The sequence below is a fragment of the Schistocerca cancellata genome, chromosome 3 (assembly GCF_023864275.1).
Source record: "Schistocerca cancellata isolate TAMUIC-IGC-003103 chromosome 3, iqSchCanc2.1, whole genome shotgun sequence".
Classification (NCBI taxonomy): Eukaryota; Metazoa; Arthropoda; class Insecta; order Orthoptera; family Acrididae; genus Schistocerca; species Schistocerca cancellata.
The window spans coordinates 402,084,005-402,104,151 of NC_064628.1; the positions used below are offsets into that span (position 1 = coordinate 402,084,005).

At 38.0% G+C, this 20,147-nt stretch overlaps 1 protein-coding gene across 3 annotated transcripts in view; it reads left to right on the forward strand.

Annotated features, from left to right (window-relative positions):
• Positions 1-20,147, forward strand: part of LOC126175147 (histone deacetylase 5) — a 326,032-nt gene that overhangs the window by 250,030 nt on the left and 55,855 nt on the right. For all 3 annotated transcript variants that reach the window (XM_049921708.1, XM_049921707.1, XM_049921709.1), the window contains 2 exons: positions 15,671-15,820; positions 18,594-18,717. In XM_049921708.1, the coding sequence (XP_049777665.1) occupies positions 15,671-15,820; positions 18,594-18,717 (274 nt within the window). The remainder of the gene's footprint in view (positions 1-15,670; positions 15,821-18,593; positions 18,718-20,147) is intronic.

Consider the following 20,147-nt stretch of genomic DNA (forward strand, 5'->3'; position numbering starts at 1 on the left):
GAAAAAATTTTCGTATAGCACACATTCTTTGTTAATTTTTGCGAAAAGTAAATTCGTAGAACAGTTCTGAGGACAGTTCTGAACAGAACCCCAATAGATCTACCGAATATCCTAATAACAGTTTTTTGTGCAGCTAATAGATTACGAGATAATTGCAATTTAAGGAGGAAACCTCTTCACTTACTGTGAATTTGGCACCCTTTTTTTCAGAAATGTACATTTTTTTCAGAGTTCTTGATAGAAATGCCATAGTTCTAGAGTTCTTTGTACAAAATTTGAATAGTCCTGCAGAATTTTGCAAAGAAAACAACAAAATTCGAAAAAATTTTCGTATCGAAAACATTCTTTGTCAATTTTCGAAAAAAATAAATTCGTACAACAGTTCTGAACAGAACACCAAGAGCTCTATCGAAAATCCTAATAACATCTCTTTGTGGCGATGATAGTTTATACGGTAACTGCTTTGATGGTAGACCTACTGTATCCACAGAAAAAAATTAATTCGTGCAACAGTTTTGATGAACAGTTCTGGATAACACCCCAAGACTTCTATTAATAATCATAATAACATTTTTTGTGGTTATAATAGTTTGTAAGATAATTGATTAATTGTGGGGCTCACTTACTCTAAAAAAATTATGTCTATTCGTATGTTCTGATGACAGCTCTGGATAGCAATGTAAGAGTTCTATCGAAAATACTGGTAACATATTCTGTGCAAGTAATTGTTTACGTAGTAACTGCATTTAATAAGGAATGCTTATGAGCATTTCCCGTGAAGTTGGCCACCCCTTTTACGAGAAATATACAGTTTTTTCATAGTTCTTTATATGTATGCAATAGTTCTAGATTTCCCTGCTCAAAACATGAATAGTTCTGCAGAATTTTGGGTAGAAAACAATAACTGGGCAAAATTTTGGTATAGTAAAAAGTTATTTGTCAGTTTGGAAAAAATAAATTTGTATAACAGTTCTATTGGCAGTTCTTGATAGCACCCGAAGAGTTGTATTGAAACTGATATAAACAATTTTGTGGCGATAATAGTTTATACGATAATTGTTTTAATCTGATACTCATTTTCTCTACGAAAACAAAATTCGTAGAATAGTTCTGATGACAGTTCTAAATAGCACCTACAGAGTTCTACCAAAAACTATAATAACATTTTTCGTGACGATGACATTATATGGGATAATTAATGTGGGACTCACTTTTGTCATGTAATAGTAATAAATTCGTAAAAAAGGTCTGATGGCATTTCTTAATAGGACCCTAAGAGTTCTACCGAAAACTGTAATAACATTTTTTGTGGGGATAACAATTAATGAGATAATATCATTTACGAGAGATCCACTTGGTCTACATTATAATAAATTGGCACAACGCTTTTGCTGACAGTTCTGGATAGCACCGAAAGAGTTCTTTTAAAAACCCTCATAAAATTTTTATGGTGCCAATAGATTATGAAATAGATTGTGTGTTCACACTGCAGTGGGTGTGTGCCGATGTGAAACTTACTGGCAGATAAAAACTGTGTGCCGGACCGTGTCTCTAACCCCAGGCTGTGACGAAGGAACATCGTCACAATATCCTTTCTTCCAGGAGTGCTACTTCTGCAATTTTTGTAGGACAACTTCTGCGAAATTGGGAAAGCAGGAGATGAGGTACTGCTAGAAGTACAGCTATGAGGACAGATCGTAAATTCTCACTTTTATTTTGCAATTATGTGAGACATAAACAACGTTACAATGTGCAGTGCGGTACACAAGAAGCTCTTTTATCCGGACTACGTGGGACCGGAAGTAATCCGGATAACCGAAAATCCGGATATATATTCTACTAAATACAAAAAGTCTAAATGTTCAGCACTGTACAAATGCCGGTACACCTTCTTAAGACTGCTTGTAGTAACTGTAGGTAGAAGCGTGGGATGTGCACGCGTAGATGATTCAAAGAGAGAAGGCTTGTCAGTGCAAAACAGATGGCTGAGAGGGCAGATACATTCACACACGCCGCTAACCAGGTGGTGTCACACCTGTCGAGAAGCACACCTGAGGTACAGTGAGCTTTGGTGGAGTGCGGTTGGCGTGGTTACTATGCAACTTACTTGATTGACACCAATACACCGCTATATTAATGTACAATACTTGAGAAACAATGTCATTCAAACACTCTGAGCTCCTTTATCACGCAGTACTAGACGAAATTAGCGGCCTAGTGATAAGCAGCCTATGTACCTCACCTACTACATATCTTCGTTTTATAAGAAAAAAAGAGAAAAATACCAAGGCACACGAAATATGAATCAGGATAAACCGGAAATCTGGATTAGTGAGGACCAACTAAACGAGGTTCTTGTTTACAAATTTCGAACTCCTTAGTAATGTTAATACTTTATTCCCTCAACATAATAACGCCTCTATCAGTCATGTACTGAATTACGATTTAAACATACTACTTAGTTCGTTTGTACAATATATTCATTTAAATATACTTACATTTCTATACATTGAAAAGACTTTTGACTCTCACTGTAGTGTAACTCATCAAACTTCCACACTTCCTTTCTAACTAGAACAAATGTTTGCAACAATATTAACGATAGCAATTTCAAATTTATTCGTTACACACAGCACATGTTTTTATGTATCCTAGCGTCTGGTGATGTTGCCACCTAACTTTCATCCATGAGGGTCCTGGGCATATTTTTAGCTGTTAGTGGGTCCTGGATGTCATGAGAGCTCAAAACAATTACAGTTTTACGTAATAAAATTCTTCTGGTTCTTCTTGATTCTAAAAATATACACTTCATGTACAGTACCTCGTCATGCTGATGCTTAAATGTCATTTTGTTTAATTTGGGCGCTGCAGTTTCCGTAGAACCTCGTTTATGTAATTTCTTTGAAGAACCTGTCGACTGTCGTATGTGCAGGAAAAATGTTTACATGCCATAAAACAAAATCAGAATGCGTTTCAACAGTAGCAATTTGTTTTAATGGTGGAGTAAAAATGGTTCAAATGGCTCTGAGCACTATGGGACTTACCTTCTGAGGTAATCAGTCCCCTAGAACTTAGAACTACGTGAACCTAACTAACCTAAGGACATCACACTCATCCATGCCAGAGGCAGGATTCGAACCTGCGACCGAAGCGGTCGTGCGGTTCCAGACTGTAGCGCCTAGAACGGCTGGGCCACTCTGGCCGGCCTGGTGCAGTAAAGATTAAAAACAATGAGCAGAACAGGCATCAAAACTAGGAACAACATGAACATTGTGCTGGTATGGGCGGACAGGCAACATGTCACATAAACTGAAAAAGCTGCTGAAGGCATGAAAAGGAGGCCAGAATAACAAAGAAAAGAAGTAAAAATAAAGAAAATGAAAAGGACACGAAAGGTATCAACAAGATTATGGAGCAGGAATGGTTTGCAATGTCGACATTGAGAAGAGAATGACATACAAATCTTTAGTTTCAGTTTTCTGTAATCAACGTGTTTGCATACCGAGATACTGTTACCGGTATCTCATCCACTATTAAAGCTACATAAACAAAGCAATGGATGAATAATAATATAGTGCTTGCCTACACACTGAACCACATTATTCAACAATGGATTAAGTATTTTAAGCTGCAGTATCTCATATTATGTTCTTAAATCATTAGGAGAAAAAATTTACTCTTAAATACATTTTTTTAAAAATAATCAAAACATGAAACGTAAATATTACTGGTTTGCTGTTTCAACAATGTAATAATTCAAAGAATAAAATTTGTTTTTTATCTTTTATTTGGAATAGCGTTAAGTACATTGAACCTAAAATAACATTTACGTGTAATTCAGTATGTAAGAAAACATCAATATTCACTGCACAGTGTATTCTACAGATTTACAATTTTTTTCACCTGGAGCTCACAATATATCAATTCTTTGATAAAAGTTTCATTCCTGAATCTATTGACAGTCTTGCATTATTAAATTTCAAAGTACCAGTAAAAACTACAGGCTGTGATGTACAGGTCCCTTTAACAGCTCTTCTTCAGGATACAATAAAACCTAGAAGGAAATACATATGTAGGGAATTCAGTAATAAATAAGCTTAGAATTTATGAGGTGTGAAACAACTAAGAAAAATAAGTACAAAAAATATATACGTGAAATTTAGGGCATAAAATGCTCTTATTCTAGTAACCAAAACAGGAGGCTGTGATACCAGAAACAAAGATACTAAGAATTAACATAAGAGCTGTATTTGTAATGTTAGATACCAACTTTTAGCAGTTGCTTACCTTATAAAGCAAAGTTCCTATGGGAACTACTTGTTTCGTCTCGTCGGTCTTGTAGCTGCCATTTGAAAATTTTCCTGTCGTGACATACATGAACAGGTGCGGAGAAATTATCGTTTCCTTTGAAACTCTCTGTACATCTTTATACACGTCATCGTACTGCTTCCAGTAGGTTCCATCGAAGACATATGCCGTGTAGTGTTTGATGGAGATATTAGAATGAATGGCTCCAACGAGAGTGTACTCTTGATTGTTGACTACGATTTCTTTCGTGATCGTTTGCAAAACACATTTCTTCCTTTGATTCGGAGGAAACTGATCTTCAGTTAGTTGACAAATTGTTATACTAGTATCCATCATCAAGTTGCATCCGAATTTCTTTTCTTCGACTGCTTCTCCTTTACATTTCTTGCATTTTAAATAGTCTTTAGAACTCCATTTGTTGCATCTACAGCCTCTTGCATGAAATTATAACCAAGTCTGAAAAGAACATATGTATCAACGGAAATATAATGTCGTTTCACATAGCGTGAATTTAGGCACGTCAGACACGATATATTTTGGTTGCAAATCGGGATATCTTTTAATATTTTCTCGTATAATTCCTGCATTCAGAGACAATATTTTTCGAGAGATTACTCCTTTTTTTTTAGGAACGGTATCACATATAAAATATCAAATCTCTGCTTAAAATGCTGGGAGTTTATAATTTTTTGTCCAAAACATACAAAGCCAGATCCAAAAATGGATGGCCCACCATTTGAATTTTACTTTTGAAATCATCACTGAGTGATATTGCTTGCATGAATAAGGTCATCAAAGAATCGAAACCGCACGTTCCCTTCAAGTTGTAGGTAGCAGATTTGAATTTGCTTGAGGACCCATTTAGGAAAAGTGGCAAATTAATATCTATGAATTTCTTAGTCGAATTCCAGTTTGGGCAATCATCTAAGTAGTATTTTCTTGCTCTTAGCTTGTATGCTCGATGTGACAACGATTTCATTTTGAAGCTTTTTCAGCATCGCACTCTCCTCCATTTTATTGTTACAGGTCTCTCTGTTTTCTTCTTTTTTCGAACCACAGGATGAAATTACAGTGGCATCCCTGGTGAAGTATGATTCTTGATAGTCTTTTGTGGAATGAAATATCTCTTTAGAGTCCAAATTCGGCAGTAAATTATTATCTGAAGAGCGCTGAAAACACACACTATCACTCTTGACTGTTGTTCTCCGCATTCATAATAAGTGAGCTCGAAGTAGGAGAAAATCTGTATTAAAAACTATTAAAATTTTGTCTAACTCTGTCTCATTGCCATCTTCGTGTTGGGTCTCACTTCGTAAGGTATTGTTCAGTGTGCTCTCAGAATTATCGAGTATATGATTGCTTTTGGGGTTTGTTATCTTCAGCTTCTTATGTTTTCCTCTCCAGTTTTCTTCTTCATGGTAAGGCAATGATACTTCAGTTGGTTTGTGCTTCACAGTTTGCTTTGAATCTTCTTTTTCCATCATAAGTAGCGCTAACAGTTTTGTTTCCTCATGCAGCCACTTCAAATGTTGAAAAATGAATTTGTCTACTCGTAAAGGCAGCTTGCCAAAGCCTATTGTCTATAATTATGAAAATTGTCCTTCCATCGCTGCTGATGAACGAATAGATAAAGGAATACTAGAAGAAGGATACATCACAGCTGTCCACAGTCGTATATAGTTCATCAACTCTTTCAGCATCTCTGCAGCATTAGGAATGTTGTACTGATTCACATCAAAGGGATTGTCATCATTAGTCTGATTCGTGATGACTTCAGCTTCATTGTAGATACGTTTTGCCTTATCAACCCACGAGTTTGCAGTAGATTCCTTAGAGTTCAAAATTGATTCCAAAAGTCAGTCATCATTGTTTTCAACATCATCAGTTTTCTTGTCATTTCCACCTCGAAATCATGACCATAAAATGGTTTAAATCTATTCTCAAACAACACGAGGGTAGAATTACTCTTTCATGCAAAACAATATGACTATAACACCTATTCAAATAATCTGTTAAGTCCGAGCAATTGGCTATTGTTCTAGAAATGGCAACCAACAAAGCCTTACCAAAATCAGTTACCATGATTTTTGGTATGGGAGCTCCAGATCTGACGATTTCCATAAAGAAAAATGACAAGAATTATGCGTCATGCCTAGAGGATATCATCTGATAAGTTGGGCAACTGATAGATGATCGATTGACGATATTTGGATCTTTACTAGTGACGTTTACTTCGCGGATGCACATGTACTGGTACAGGCATATGTACTTTGACTTAATTTACACACAGTCAGCCCTGTTTGACAGATCCCCAAATCGTGAAATAACTCGAAATGCAATGCCACCTGTAGCATCTATTGAATCGTATACACTGCTATTGATTTGATGACAATATTTGTGCAACTGACTTTGATCTTTCAGCCAATATATACAGAATTATGGGTCCAATCCGACTGCGTGAATTTCGTCCCGATGGATTGTATGCTTTGCGATTTACAGGTTTTCAAAAGACTTACTCGTTGTTATACCAAATCGTTTGTCCCTTTCGTGTTCTTTAGCCTTTCTCAAGACATCAGCATTTAGTAAATTTGGAGGAATCATGTCTCCGAAAGACATATTTTTCGCTTCATCATTTCGCCAAAGAGTTGCAGGCATCCTGTAATCAACCAGTTTAGCAGCTACCTGTTGTCTTCTCGTGCCACGAAGTTGTCTTCTTTTCAGGTGATTACTATCATCTGAAAAGTTTGAAAGTCTGCAGTTCAGAATATTATCGTTGTCCTTTTTTCGCTTCTTCAGAGTAATCCCTTCAAAAGTGGCTCCGCATTCTGTACATCTTCCTTTGATCGTCAAGAAGTACTTTGAACTTTCACACATTTTCGCATATTTGAAAGAAAAGGCACATGGAATTTTGTGATGTTCATAAATTTTATCAGCCATCAAATCGGTCCATTTCTCTATTTCCAGTCTTGAAGGCTTTCAAAGTTTCCTCTTTGTTGGTTTTATGGAAGACCATTTTTCTGCTGACAGTAGTAAGTCAAATTGCTTTGTCATGTCCTTGTTGCATGAAGAACCAAAAACATTCCACAACTCATCTTTGCTGTTGTCGTCTTTTTCTTCAACGAAACATTCCAGCCTGAAAGTGTTTCTAACAAAAGTAAGCAGGCCATGGCGATCTTCTTTAATTGTTGTGTAAATATGTTTTGAAGACATTTTCGAGTCGATGTCGGCCATGGCATCAGACAGTTTTTGGAAGACCGGATGAGACGGAGTGAATTGAATGCCTCTATCATCGATTACTTTAAATTCCTCCATGCTGAGAAGACGTTTCAATTCTGGTAAATTGTACATTTTTATGGGTATTATGGTTCATAAATATCACTTACACAACAGCACCGACTGCACAACAGGCACCGACTGCACAAGAGCTCTGACTGAACGAGCATAATGATAATTCGCAGGAGAGTGAGTAGTATTCTTACGTATAGTCATTAGGGGCCGATCAAAGAGTGAAATGCAGCGCTGGCGGGCGCCTTCACACGACGTGGCGCGCGCCACCCAAAAAGTGCAGCTGTTGTTGTCATTAGCTTTGATGCTACCGCGAGAAGCTTTCATGCTACCTCTATTGTAACTGCTACGCTGACATCATTTGTCGATTGTTTAAAAGACGCAGTTCACGTGTTCATTGTTTCCTGATGTAGTGCCACGACTTTTGCATTGTTGCTGTGCTTTGTTTATGATTTTTTGGTCTTGAGAGGTCTCAAGGACGTATCATAGTTTTTATTATCCTTCCATCGGGCGCAGCTATTCAGATTGATAAATGTCGAAATTTTCTGTAAATTACTTTTCAACAATTTGCAGTATTGGCGCCTTCTCGTTAATAGCTTCCCTTTTCCGTATGCCTTTCATTGTTGTGTGATTCTGTAAATTATTTGTCAACAATTGGCAGCACTGGCGCCTTCACGTTATAGCTTCCTTTCTGTGTATGCCTTTCATTGTTGTATGATTCAGTATCGACGCTAATGCTCTCTTGATGAGATATGAGCCGATTGCTCGTTTTTATCCACTGTGCCCTTTCGTATTTCATTTCAGCAATTAATTTATTTGTTTATCAACGTAGTAAGTAGTACAAAGCTAATCCATAATGTAAAATGCACTTAAATTCTGTTTGAACTGTTTAATCGTCAGTGTCCACTGTCTGAACATCAGATATCAAATTAATACACTGCGCCTGGTTGCGTTATGTTATAGGAATTTTATTATTTTAAGTGGTATGTACCAGATCATGTTGAAGAAATCCAAAGCATATTGTTCGAAGAGGATAATATTATTAGAAATTTACCTGGACAATAGGCGCAGCCAAAGCATCCTTTGTGATGCTGTAATTGCCTCATAGATGACGACATTTGTCTATTGTAGTTTTGTATTCCATTCAGCATTTTGAGAGCGTCAAAGCTTCATTTCAGCGTGAGAGAGCGGTAAAATCAATAGATGTTATTGAATTGAAAGCCTTCATCAGTCTCTTGTTTTTAATTGTTGTTAACAAAAGTAACAGATAAAGCTTGGAAGATCTCTGTGGAATTGATGTGGATGGAACTGAAAAATTTCACCTCGCAAATGAACTTAAAACGTTTCAAATTTATAGTGGAGTGCCTTAGATTTTACAGTCGCGCTATTCATGATGAAAGGAGACAAGTAGACAAGCTAACAGCAATTCGGGAAATATTTACTGTGTTTGTACGCAACAACCAGAAATCTTATACCTCGGAGAAAATGTTACAGTAGACAAGAAGCTGGAAGGATTCTGAGGAAGGTGCAGTTTTCACCAATATGTACCTATCAATACAAACAAATATGGATTTAAAATCTATGATTTTGTGGATTCTTAAGTATTTTACCTGTACAGTTTGGAAATATACCCTGTGCTGCAACCAGAAGGATTTACCAACTGAGCAATAAACATTTTGATGTTGTTCTGTGACTGTGTAACATATATATCAGTCAGGTAGAAATGCGAAAGCGGACAACTGGTATACTAGTATTGGAATGATAATAGAGCTATGAAGGGAGAATTTCTCTTTTGTTGGCATGATGAAGAAAAACAAGCGTGAGATTTCTCTAGAGTTTGCTATCAGTAAAAGAAGGGCTGCCCACAGTTCCCTTTTTCGCTTCCACAAGACTGAACTCTAGTTTCCTTCGTACCTAAAAAGGGGAAGTGTGTGATCTTAGCATCACTTTTGCATGAAGATAATTCAATAGATGCTGACACTGTAGATAAACAGAAGCCATCCATCGTAAATTTTACAATAGCGTTAAGTGTGGTATTTTCACAGCGGATAAACTGAATGCTTTGTACAACGCTGCAAGAAATGTGCGCCGTTGGTCACTGGTTATATTTTTGTAATGATCAATACGGTTGGAATCTATGCACAAGTGTTTTATTGTGGTAACAGTAAGAATTGTACCAGAAGGAAAGGACTCCTGAATCAGCTATGTTATACATTGTTGTTTTCTTCGCTAAATTCTGCAGAACTATTGAAATTTCGTACAAAGAACTCTAGAACTATGGCATATTTATCAAGAACTCTGAAAAAAATACACATTTCTGAAAAAAAGGGTGCCAACTTCACAGTAAGTGAAAAGACTTTCTCCTTAAATTGCAATTATCTCGCAAACTATTAGCTGCACAAAAAAATGTTATTTGTATTTTCGATAGAACTATTGGGGCTCTGTTGAGAACTGTCCTCAGAACTGTTGTACGAATTTACTTTTTGCAAAAATCGACAGAAAATCGTTTCAATACCATAATTTTTACGAGTGCTGTTGTTTTCTTCGCTTAATTGTGCAGAACTATTGAAATTTTGTACAAAGAACTCTAGAACTATGGCTTATCTATCAAGAACTCTGAAAAAAATATATATTTCTGTAAAAAAGGGTGCCAGCTTCACAGTGGGAGCTCTTATAGAGTTCTTAATTATGTTGCAATTTCCTCTTAAACTATTACCTGCACAAAAAAATACTACCAGGATTTTCGATAGAACTCTTCACGTGGTGTCCAGAACTGTCATCAGAACTGTTGTACGAATATATTTATATTTTCTGTAGAGAAAGTGTATCCCACATTAAATCAATTTATCTCATAAACTATTATAGCCATAGAAAAATGTTATTGGGATTTTCGATAGAGCTCTTGGGGTTCTGGTCAGAACTGTCCTCAGAACTGTTGTACGAGTTTAATTTTTGCGAAAATTGACAGTGAATGTTTTCGATATGAAAATGTTTTCGAATATTGTTGTTTTCTTCGCTAAATTCTGCAGAAATATTGAAATTTTGTACAAAGAACTCTAGAACTATTTCATATCTATCAAGAACTCTGAAAAAATATACATTTCTGAAAAAAAGGGTGCTAACTTCACACGACTCAAAGACACGGCTAATGCAGAGACAGTAATTCACCCATGGTCTGTTACTAAAGGAGCTGGAAGCTGATGATGTTTTGAATTATATAAGAATGAGGGAACATATGTTTTGGAGCTACTGAACATCAAAAAACCATATTCGATGAAAAAGAATACAGTTGTGAGAGAAACTGTAACCTGCAGGGTGAGGCTGTTAGCTGCATTATGGTTTCTAGCCAGTGTTCAAAGTTATGAGGACCTCAAATTCAGTGCAGTTGTGTCCTCACATTTATTACTAAAATGATTCTTGAAACCCCTCAAATTCAATGCAGTTGTGTCCTCACAGTTATTACTAAAATGATTCTTGAAACCTGCAACATGACTTTTAGTTTCCTCAGGAAATACATGATCATAAACCAAAACAAACGATGTACGTGTAAAATTTATTAATTTATTTATATAGGTAGCATAGAAGGTGTCACCTATAAGTTTCAGAAACTCATTTCAGATTAGAAGAAGAAACGAGAAAGTCTACTGACAAAGTTTCAAGAACTGTCTTTAAATGACTCTATGAATCTACTACAAGCCCCTACATTTCATTTCCCTGTGGATCATGAGGGTAAGATTAGATTAATTACAGCATGCCCTGAGGCATGTAAAAAAATCGTTTTTTCCGCACTCCGTATGTAAATTGAATGGAAAAAATCCGTAATAACTGTTATAGTGGGACGTATCCTCTGCCATGCAGTTCACAGTGGTCCTCAGATTATAGATGTAGATGTAGGAGATGAACTTCTGTTGGGCTGTAGTGTGGTGATATCCAGCTAACAGCTGACAAGAAAAATTGGTCAATCAGTCATCCAAAGCACCTAAACATATCCAATTTGTCGCTCAGTTGGCTGGTAAATTGGTGCATATGTAGAGTCCTTTGCCCTGTCGGAATAAGGGGGCATACAGTGGAAGTGGACTCTAAACTGCATACAGCTTAGAATTTTTCACATTTACAAATCATTGCCTTAGGTGAAAGAAATAATAAGTGATGGAAAAAAAATCTTATGATGGATCAGATAACAAATCTCAGAGCTTTATAAATTTGAGCTTGTAAGTAGCTGAATTAGCAGTATCTGTTGTAATTGTGACTATCACCAGGCAAATTAAATTAATAAGCACAGTATGTGACTGGAATGTTGTCAGATTTCTTACTGGCTTTGGCCCAACAGTTTACATAGGCGCAGGGCTTTTCACATGAGATTGTGTTGAGGCATACTGTAAATGCAGGGGAGACTGTCACCTCCAGTCAACTCCTACAATGTGTTGATGACAGGGTCTCTGCAGGTTGTAACAGTGCTGGCAGATCACTTGCCCGTTTGGTGCTGGATGATAGAAAGTGGCGAACAGTCTTACCATGCAAAATCACCACCTTGGTACAGAGTACAGAATGAACTGCTCCACTGTATGACATGTGGGAGATATTAGATGAGTGCAGGATTCCTGTCATCCGGTGTTCAAAGCATCAAAAAGGGTCAGCCAGACTGACAAATTGCTGTAAACATCGGTACACGCTGATAGCTGGGTGTGCCGACAGTGCACCATTTGGGCAGGTGAGTAGGATGTGTTTACATTGGATGGGTGAGAAGGGTCCCACAATATGTCAGCTGTCATCTCTCTGGTAAACAATAAAGGAACCCACCGTACAATCACATCCAACCCGTTGTTTACTTACATTGACATAATGTAACCTGTGCGTCCTGTTATGTGACATTCCTCTCGGTTGCTTCCAAATTTGAGGAATACTCAATAATGATTGGATGCTTGTATTCTGATAACCTCACATGACTTAGATGTGGCTGCTGATGGGAATACAGGGTGTGCAGCAAACCTTGAAATCTTGGAAACTGTAAAAAGCCGGGAATTTTCAAACTCGGGGAAAAAACCTTAAATTTTATTTAAAAATCTTGATTTTTGAAAATTTTTTTAATACCGTACCTGCATTGATACATTATTAGTTTAAACTGTCTGTGATAATTCATATAGCATTCTAATGTTCAAAGGGGGGCTACATGTTATACATGTAATACACATTAGTGATTCAGTGTTTACACAATGATTCGTAACTGTTTTATACTCGTCAAGCTATCTAGTAAGGCTAATCAGGAAACTGATTGGTGCTACTGTGTGAGAGGTGGGGAGAGGCAGGAGAATTCATTGCTTCAGAGTCTGGCACAAAAGTGCAGATCAGCTATTGCGGTAGACATACACAGAAATAATAACTTTGGAAAAGAGTTTCACAGAGATGCTCATATTCAGTCAATGTCTGAAATTTACGCTGTGCCTGTCATAACACTTACTCTGCTTGACAGCGATAGACTGACTTCATATTATGAATGAAGAAGTTGAAGCTATCTATCAGTTTTATTATGGGGTAATCTGCAATATTGTGTAGATAAATTTGTAGCTTGTGAATGCTTGCTTGGCCATTTTGCCGAGCAGAGCGGCAATAACCTTGAGTAGCAATGAAATTGAATCCCACACTGCAAGCAGTAACACCAGCGCATGATGGGAGTGGCGACTTGGTGAGGGTAAGGAGAAGGCTGGGGCGGGGAGGGGGAGGGATAGTAAGATGTGGACAGTGCAGTGCTGCTGGGGAGTGCGTGGGACAACGTGGAGAGAGGGTATGGCAGTCATTTCCAGTTTGGGGGTTAGGCGGTGGGCAGGGGAGGTGGGAAGAGGGGAAAGTGGAAAATAAAAGAGAAGTAAAAAGACTGGGTGCGATGGTGGAATGAGGGCTCTATAGTGCTGGAATGGGAACAGGTAGGCTGTACTGGTGAGGACAATGACTTAACGAAGGCTGAGGCCAGAAGGGTTATGGGAACATAGGATATATTGCAGGAAAAGTTCCCACCTGCTCAATCACAAAAGCTAGTGTTGGTGGGAAGGATACATATGACACAGACTGTGAGGCAGTCATTGAAATGAAGGATGTATGTTTGTCAACGTGCTCAGCAACAGGGTGGTCCAGTTTTTTCTTGGCCCCAGTTTGTCAATGCTCATTCATGCTTGTTGGTTGTCATACCCATGTAGAATGCAGCACAGTGGTTGAAGCTGAGCTTGTAGATCACATGACAGATTTCACAGGTAGCCCTGCCTTTGGTGGAATAGGTGGTGTTTGTGACCAGACTGGAGAGTAGGTAGTGGTGGGAGGAGGTATGGGACAGGTCTTGCAGCTAGGTCTTTTACAGGGATATGAACCGTGAGACAAGGAGTTGGGAGCAGGGGTTGTGAACAGATGGATGAGGATATTGTGTTGGTTCTTTGGGTGGTGAAATACCACTATGAGAGGGGTGGGAAGGATAGTGAGTAGGGCATTTCTAATTTCAGAGCACACCAAGAGAGCCTTGGCGGAGAATGTAATTCAGTTGCTTCAGTCCTGGGTGGTACTGAGTCAGGAGGGGAATGATCCTCTGTGACCAGATGGTGGGACTTTGGGAGTTGGTGGGTGACTGGAAAGATAAGGCACAGGAGATGCATTTTTGTACAAGGTTGAGAGTACTCTTTATGTTTTGTTTCTTGCATAGGCTCTATTGTATTGATAATCACTATTAGATGCTGATTTAAATATGTTACCAGCAACATAATAATATCAAATGGAGTATTTGATGTTGTTAGATCAGTCACTGGAGATGTTGCATTTCATTCTTCTGTGTTTTTTCCCCTGGGAGATTCATTTAGAGTAATCAATAATGCTGATGATCTTGGACGTATCTGAAGGATCTCATCATTGCAACTTGCAGCTCATCCTTCTTCAGCTCCTACTTTCCCCAAATTATATTCATTTAATTCAAATGTCCATTCCATTATTTTTTCCTCATGAACTAGTATTTGTGCTCTTGTCCTGATACAAATTCTCAAGAAATCAATATCAGTCAAGGTCAGAAGTAAAACACCACAAGACAAAAACATGTCTTGTGGTGTTTTATTTCTGTCCTTTACTGATATTGATTTCTTGAGAGTGACTGAGGAGCTGACATTAATTAGAGAAGATATTCTCGAACAAGAGATGAAGATTAATTGTTGGCATTTTAGTTTCGTGTTTGCTTCTAGCATGGTAGGGATTTCATTGACCGAAACTATTTTATTTATCAACAACTTTCTTGCAGTGGGAATTTTTCACAGCAGCTGTGTATAAACTGTAGTAGTTTCCAAGAAAGCACCTTTCTGCATGTTGCACTTGGAGCATTTTTATTTTCATACCCAGACTTCTTATAATGTTGTACTGTGGCTTTGCATATGCTCCTAGTTTATATAAGACGAAGATGATGGTTGACTTTCTCTCATCCAACTACCTGTTTGTGCATCAAAATTTGTAATGTAACAATGAATTATATATGCTATTCCACTGGCAAAACATTGTAAGAATTTCAGCAACATGTCACTCACTGTGTGACAGAGGTCACTTTGCTTTTCATGGAGGGAGGGGGGGGGGGGGAGAGAGAGAGAGAGAGAGAGAGAGAGAGAGAGAGAGAGGACCATTTGTGCCAGTCTTCGAACGACCGTTTCTTCCCCTTAATTCCACAAACACATCAACTAATTGAAGCGAGATTGGAGCATTCACTGAAAGTAATGGAAGTCATCTTCGAACGTCTTACTTTGTCATTAAACTCACCTAAATGGTTTCCGGAGATGGTAAGTGGAAATTTAGGGAATTTATAGAGTTCAAAAGTCTATGTGACCCAAAAATTAACTACTGTTTCTTGCTAATGTAAATGAAATTAAAGTAGTATAGTTGTCTGGCAGTTTGATACTGAATGTTGACAATGAATGATGATTTAAATGCTGCGTATGAAGGAGAAAAGGCATTTAAAGCTAAAAGAACAGACTGAGCTGTCAAAGAAAAATATTTCCTATGTCATTGTCCTGTTTTTCAAAAAAAATTTTAATTATGCTGACGTGCTGCTACATTGTTTCAGCAAATCCGGCAGACAGTACTGACGCGGGCTGGCAGCCGCAGTCAGGCAGCTGCAGCTGCAGCTGCAGCAGCTGGTGGGGGTGGGCCCGGTGGGATCACCGCTGGACAGCTGGACGAGGCCCCAGAGGTGGAGGCTGATGACTCAGCCGAGGTCAGTCTCGTGTCTCAGTTGGTGGATAATTGGAAGGGGAGGTTACTTCTGGTATCATGTTCTACTCGCAAACAACGAGTGGGAAGAATAACTGTCAATAAATTTTTACATGAGCACTGGTTTCTCTGATTTTTCAGTTGCAGTTATTTCGTTGGATGTATATGGAAGGAAGTAATGTGTTGCCTAACTCTTCTTCCAACATTCATCTCAGAATTTTAACATTAGACCTCCCTGTGGTGCACAATGCCTGTTTTGTAATGCCTGCCAAGGGAGGGTGATGGGAGGGCGACCTGTGATGTAAAATGCCACTCGTCATTGGATTTTCTGATCCTTTCTATTAACCCTACGTGATAAGTGTCTGAGACTGATGAGCCATATTCAAGAAAGTTTTGTAAGCTGCCTCTTTCTTGGGTAAAATACATTTCCATAAGTTCAGTCTATTATCGAATTTCATTACAATTAATTTTATGTGTTTGTTTCACTGTAGGTTGCTTCAAATGATTACACCTAGAAGTTTAACAGGTGTTAATTGTTTCCAGTGATTTATCACCAATAACTTTATCAAACAGTAATGAATCTTTATCTTTCCACCTATTTACAAGATACCTTACAATTCTTTATGCTGATGATAGACTGCTGGAACCTAAACCAATGTCAGTCCTCTGCAGGTCTTCCTGTATTCTGCTACAATTTTCTTATTTTGCAATTCCTATAGACAGCTGCGTGGTTAGGTGAATGAAGTTCATTCCTGCACTACTTTACAAGATGTGTTTACTGGAATGAATGGTCATTTGGCTGTTGGAATGGATGGTATTGCAGCTCTTAATGGATGATTTGGTAATGAACTTAGACTCAAAACTAGTTATCAGTGGAGAAAATTAAATGGTAACTTTAATGTTTTTTGTATAATTTGTTAAATTTTTATATGTTGTGGTCTAATGAATTTTGGCCACCTGAAAGCCCTTTTTTAAATCCCCTGAATTACTATGCATGTGTACAGTGTAGTTCAAAGGGCCTCACAATTCACTGACATGAACTCAGATTAACAATGTGGTGTATCCGTACACTTCAGAAAGAGATTAGAGACCATTTTCATGCTAAAGGGTGAGACATTGAATGATCATGCCCTGTAGAGGGCCCCCATTTCTATTTTTTTAATATTTGATGTTTGACTAATAAAATCGTGTTTAAAGAACTGTTAAATTTGTCTGTATTTTGGTGAAATATCCCATAAATTGGTACCCATCAAACAAAAGAGATGATGTGTTGTGGACAGGCACACGAAAAGATTTGTATAAATCATGAGGTAGAATTTGTTTACTAAAATATTTGTTGGGTGTGCCCTAATATTGAAGAATTGTTGGTGTGGAAGAGCACTCAATATTGATGAGAAAAAAATTATTAAATCTGAAACCAGCAAAAACTGAAACAGCAGCAACATTTAAAGAAAACTTTTAGACAAAGATTTTTAGGAAATAATGAGAGAAAGGAAGAAATGTGAGAAGGAATTATCTGTATGCATAAATGATTTGGTGGACGGAGTGGGTAGCACTCTACTGTTGTTTGCTGATGACACTGTGGTAAACGGCAAGGTGTCAAAGTTGAGCGACTGTAGGAGGATTCAAGATGAGTTAGACAAAATTTCTAGTTGGTATGATTAATGGCAGCAAGCTTGAAATGCAGAAACCCATAAAACACATACTGTTCAGATGCAGCATTAATAGTGTCCTGCTTGACACAGTTATGTCACTTAAATATCTGGGCATAACATTGCAAAGTAATGTGAAACGGAATGAGCATTTGAGGATTGTTGTAGGGAAGGCGAATGTTCGACTTCGGTTTACTGGGAGGATTCCAGGGAAGTGTGGCTTATCTGCAAAGGAGAATGCATATAGGATGTTAGTGCAATCTAGTCTTGAGTACTGCTAGAGTGTTCAGGATCTGTACTGTGGTAGACTAAAGGAAGACATTGAAGCAATTCGGAAGTAGGCTGCTAGATTTGTATCTGGTAGGTTCAAACAACATCAAGTATTACAGAGATGCTTCAGGAATTTAGGTGGAAATCCCTGGAGAGAAGACAACATTCTTTTTGAGGGACAGTATTGAGAAAGTTTAGAGAACCAGCATTTGAAGCTGACTGCAGAAAGATTCTACTGCCTCCAATGTACATTACCAGTAAGGACCACAAAGAGAAGATAAATTGGGGCTCATACGGAGGCATATAGACAGTCATTTTTCTGTTGTTCTATTTGCGAGCGGAACAGGAAAGGAAATGACTAGTAGTGGTACTATTAGTAGTAGTAATACTACTAGTAGTGGTATGGTGAATTGCTGAGTATCTATGTAGGTGGAGATAATAGAGGGAAACATTCCACGTGGGAAAAATATATTCAAAAAGAAAGATGATGAGACTTACCAAACAAAAGCGCTGGCAGGTCGATAGACACACAAACACAAACATACACACAAAAATCTAGCTTTCGCAACCAACGGTTGCCTCGTCAGGAAAGAGGGAAGGAGAAGGAAAGACAAAAGGATATGGGTTTTAAGGGAGAGGGTAAGGAGTCATTCCAATCCCGGGAGCAGAAAGACTTACCTTAGGGGGGAAAAAAAGGACAGGTATACACTCGCGCACACACACACACTAAAGCTCAAAATTCATTGAAGTATTTTAAATTCCAAAATGAAATGCATACGTCATGCAGTTCTGTGTGTGACAGTAACTGGCTCCATTGTAACAGATCAGATCTGTCAAACAATTTTTTTGTTTCAGATTATTGATCTCACAGATCGCCGCAGTGACGAAAGTGAAATGTCTCGGCAGCAGCGTGATCGCGAGCGTTTCTTGCAGCAGCAGCGTGACCTCATGATGAGACACACGGCACAGGGCAGTGATGGTAAGTACAGCCTTTCCACGTCGTGATGGCACGTATTATCGCACACTATTGTATTTCATTCGTGTCTCTTGCGTTAACTTCAGAATACTAACAGACTGAAGATGGCAGAGGACAAGGCTCAGCTGAAATGAACTTTCACAACCTCATTTTGAACTAAGTTTTTCAGCCTAGAGACCAAATAGTTTTCAAATGGGTTGAACACAATATGTAATGATTAATTGCTGACATAATGACGCACGTATTGCACACTCTCGTTTACACTGGGAAATCTCGTGGTGGTCACTTGAGGTATTCAGTTTTTGCAAAGTCTGTGTGAAACTGAAGGCTGAAATTTGTTATGTGCTGTTTGATACTGTTTATTAGCAGTGGAAAACTAAATTTTGAGCATAGAAATGTTAATGGTGTCACACAAGGTTTAGTGCTTGACCCAGTTCTGTTTCTTACCTACATAATTTATTTGCTGCGAGCATTAGAGGACTTTTCAAAAAGTGTGATGTCTGTTGTTGACAATATTAAAGGGCCCAAATACACCCATACAAGACACTTCTAGAAGAATAATGGAACATGCTTTACAGTCAGTTCACAAGAAACAGCTTATCCTTAATCTTATAAAGATTTATGTTATGTAATCCCAAAAAAATGAAAATGACTTGCAGGAATCAGAAGTAGAAATGGACTGACACATACTAAATGAGTCTCCATTTGTGAAGTTCCTAGGTGTCCAGAGGGATAATAGTTCCTTAGCCATTCGTTATTACAATAATGGCACTCAGGGATGTAAATTACTTATAACTCAAATGTTTGTGTTAAACAGATGGTGACTTCGCCAGTGTAGAGACAGATGATAGTGTTCTGTGTAAAATTAAGTAAGTCCTTTGTTTGAAGTATGTGACAGCTAAGTAGTAGAAGAGAAGTAGCTCTTTTCCTCCCCTTGCGTGTGAGTGTGTGTGCACGCGCGCGCACACACACACACACACACACACACACACACACACACACAAAATTTCAAAACTTATCATTGTGAGTAGATGGGTATTAGTCATAATTTGTTATTGGTATCCTTCACAACATTATATCAAGACTTTATTGCAGTTAATACGACATATAGTTACAGTAAAATCCAAGATCACATTCTAAAGTCACATGAAAACTGTTTATGTATCTTGTTACATATTTTTTTATAATGTAATATCTTACATTTAATTGTAATATAAACAACAATATTAGGAGAAGGATAGAGTGCTACTCATTGTAAAGATAACCCCATGAGTTGCAGGCAGGCACAACAAAAAGACAGTTGCATGGTACAGCTTTTGCCCAAAGCCTTATTCAGTAAGAAAACACACACCCATTGATTCACACAGGCAAGCACACCTCATGCACACACTGTTATCACAGACAGCTCTGATCAGAACTGATTACAGTCGGAG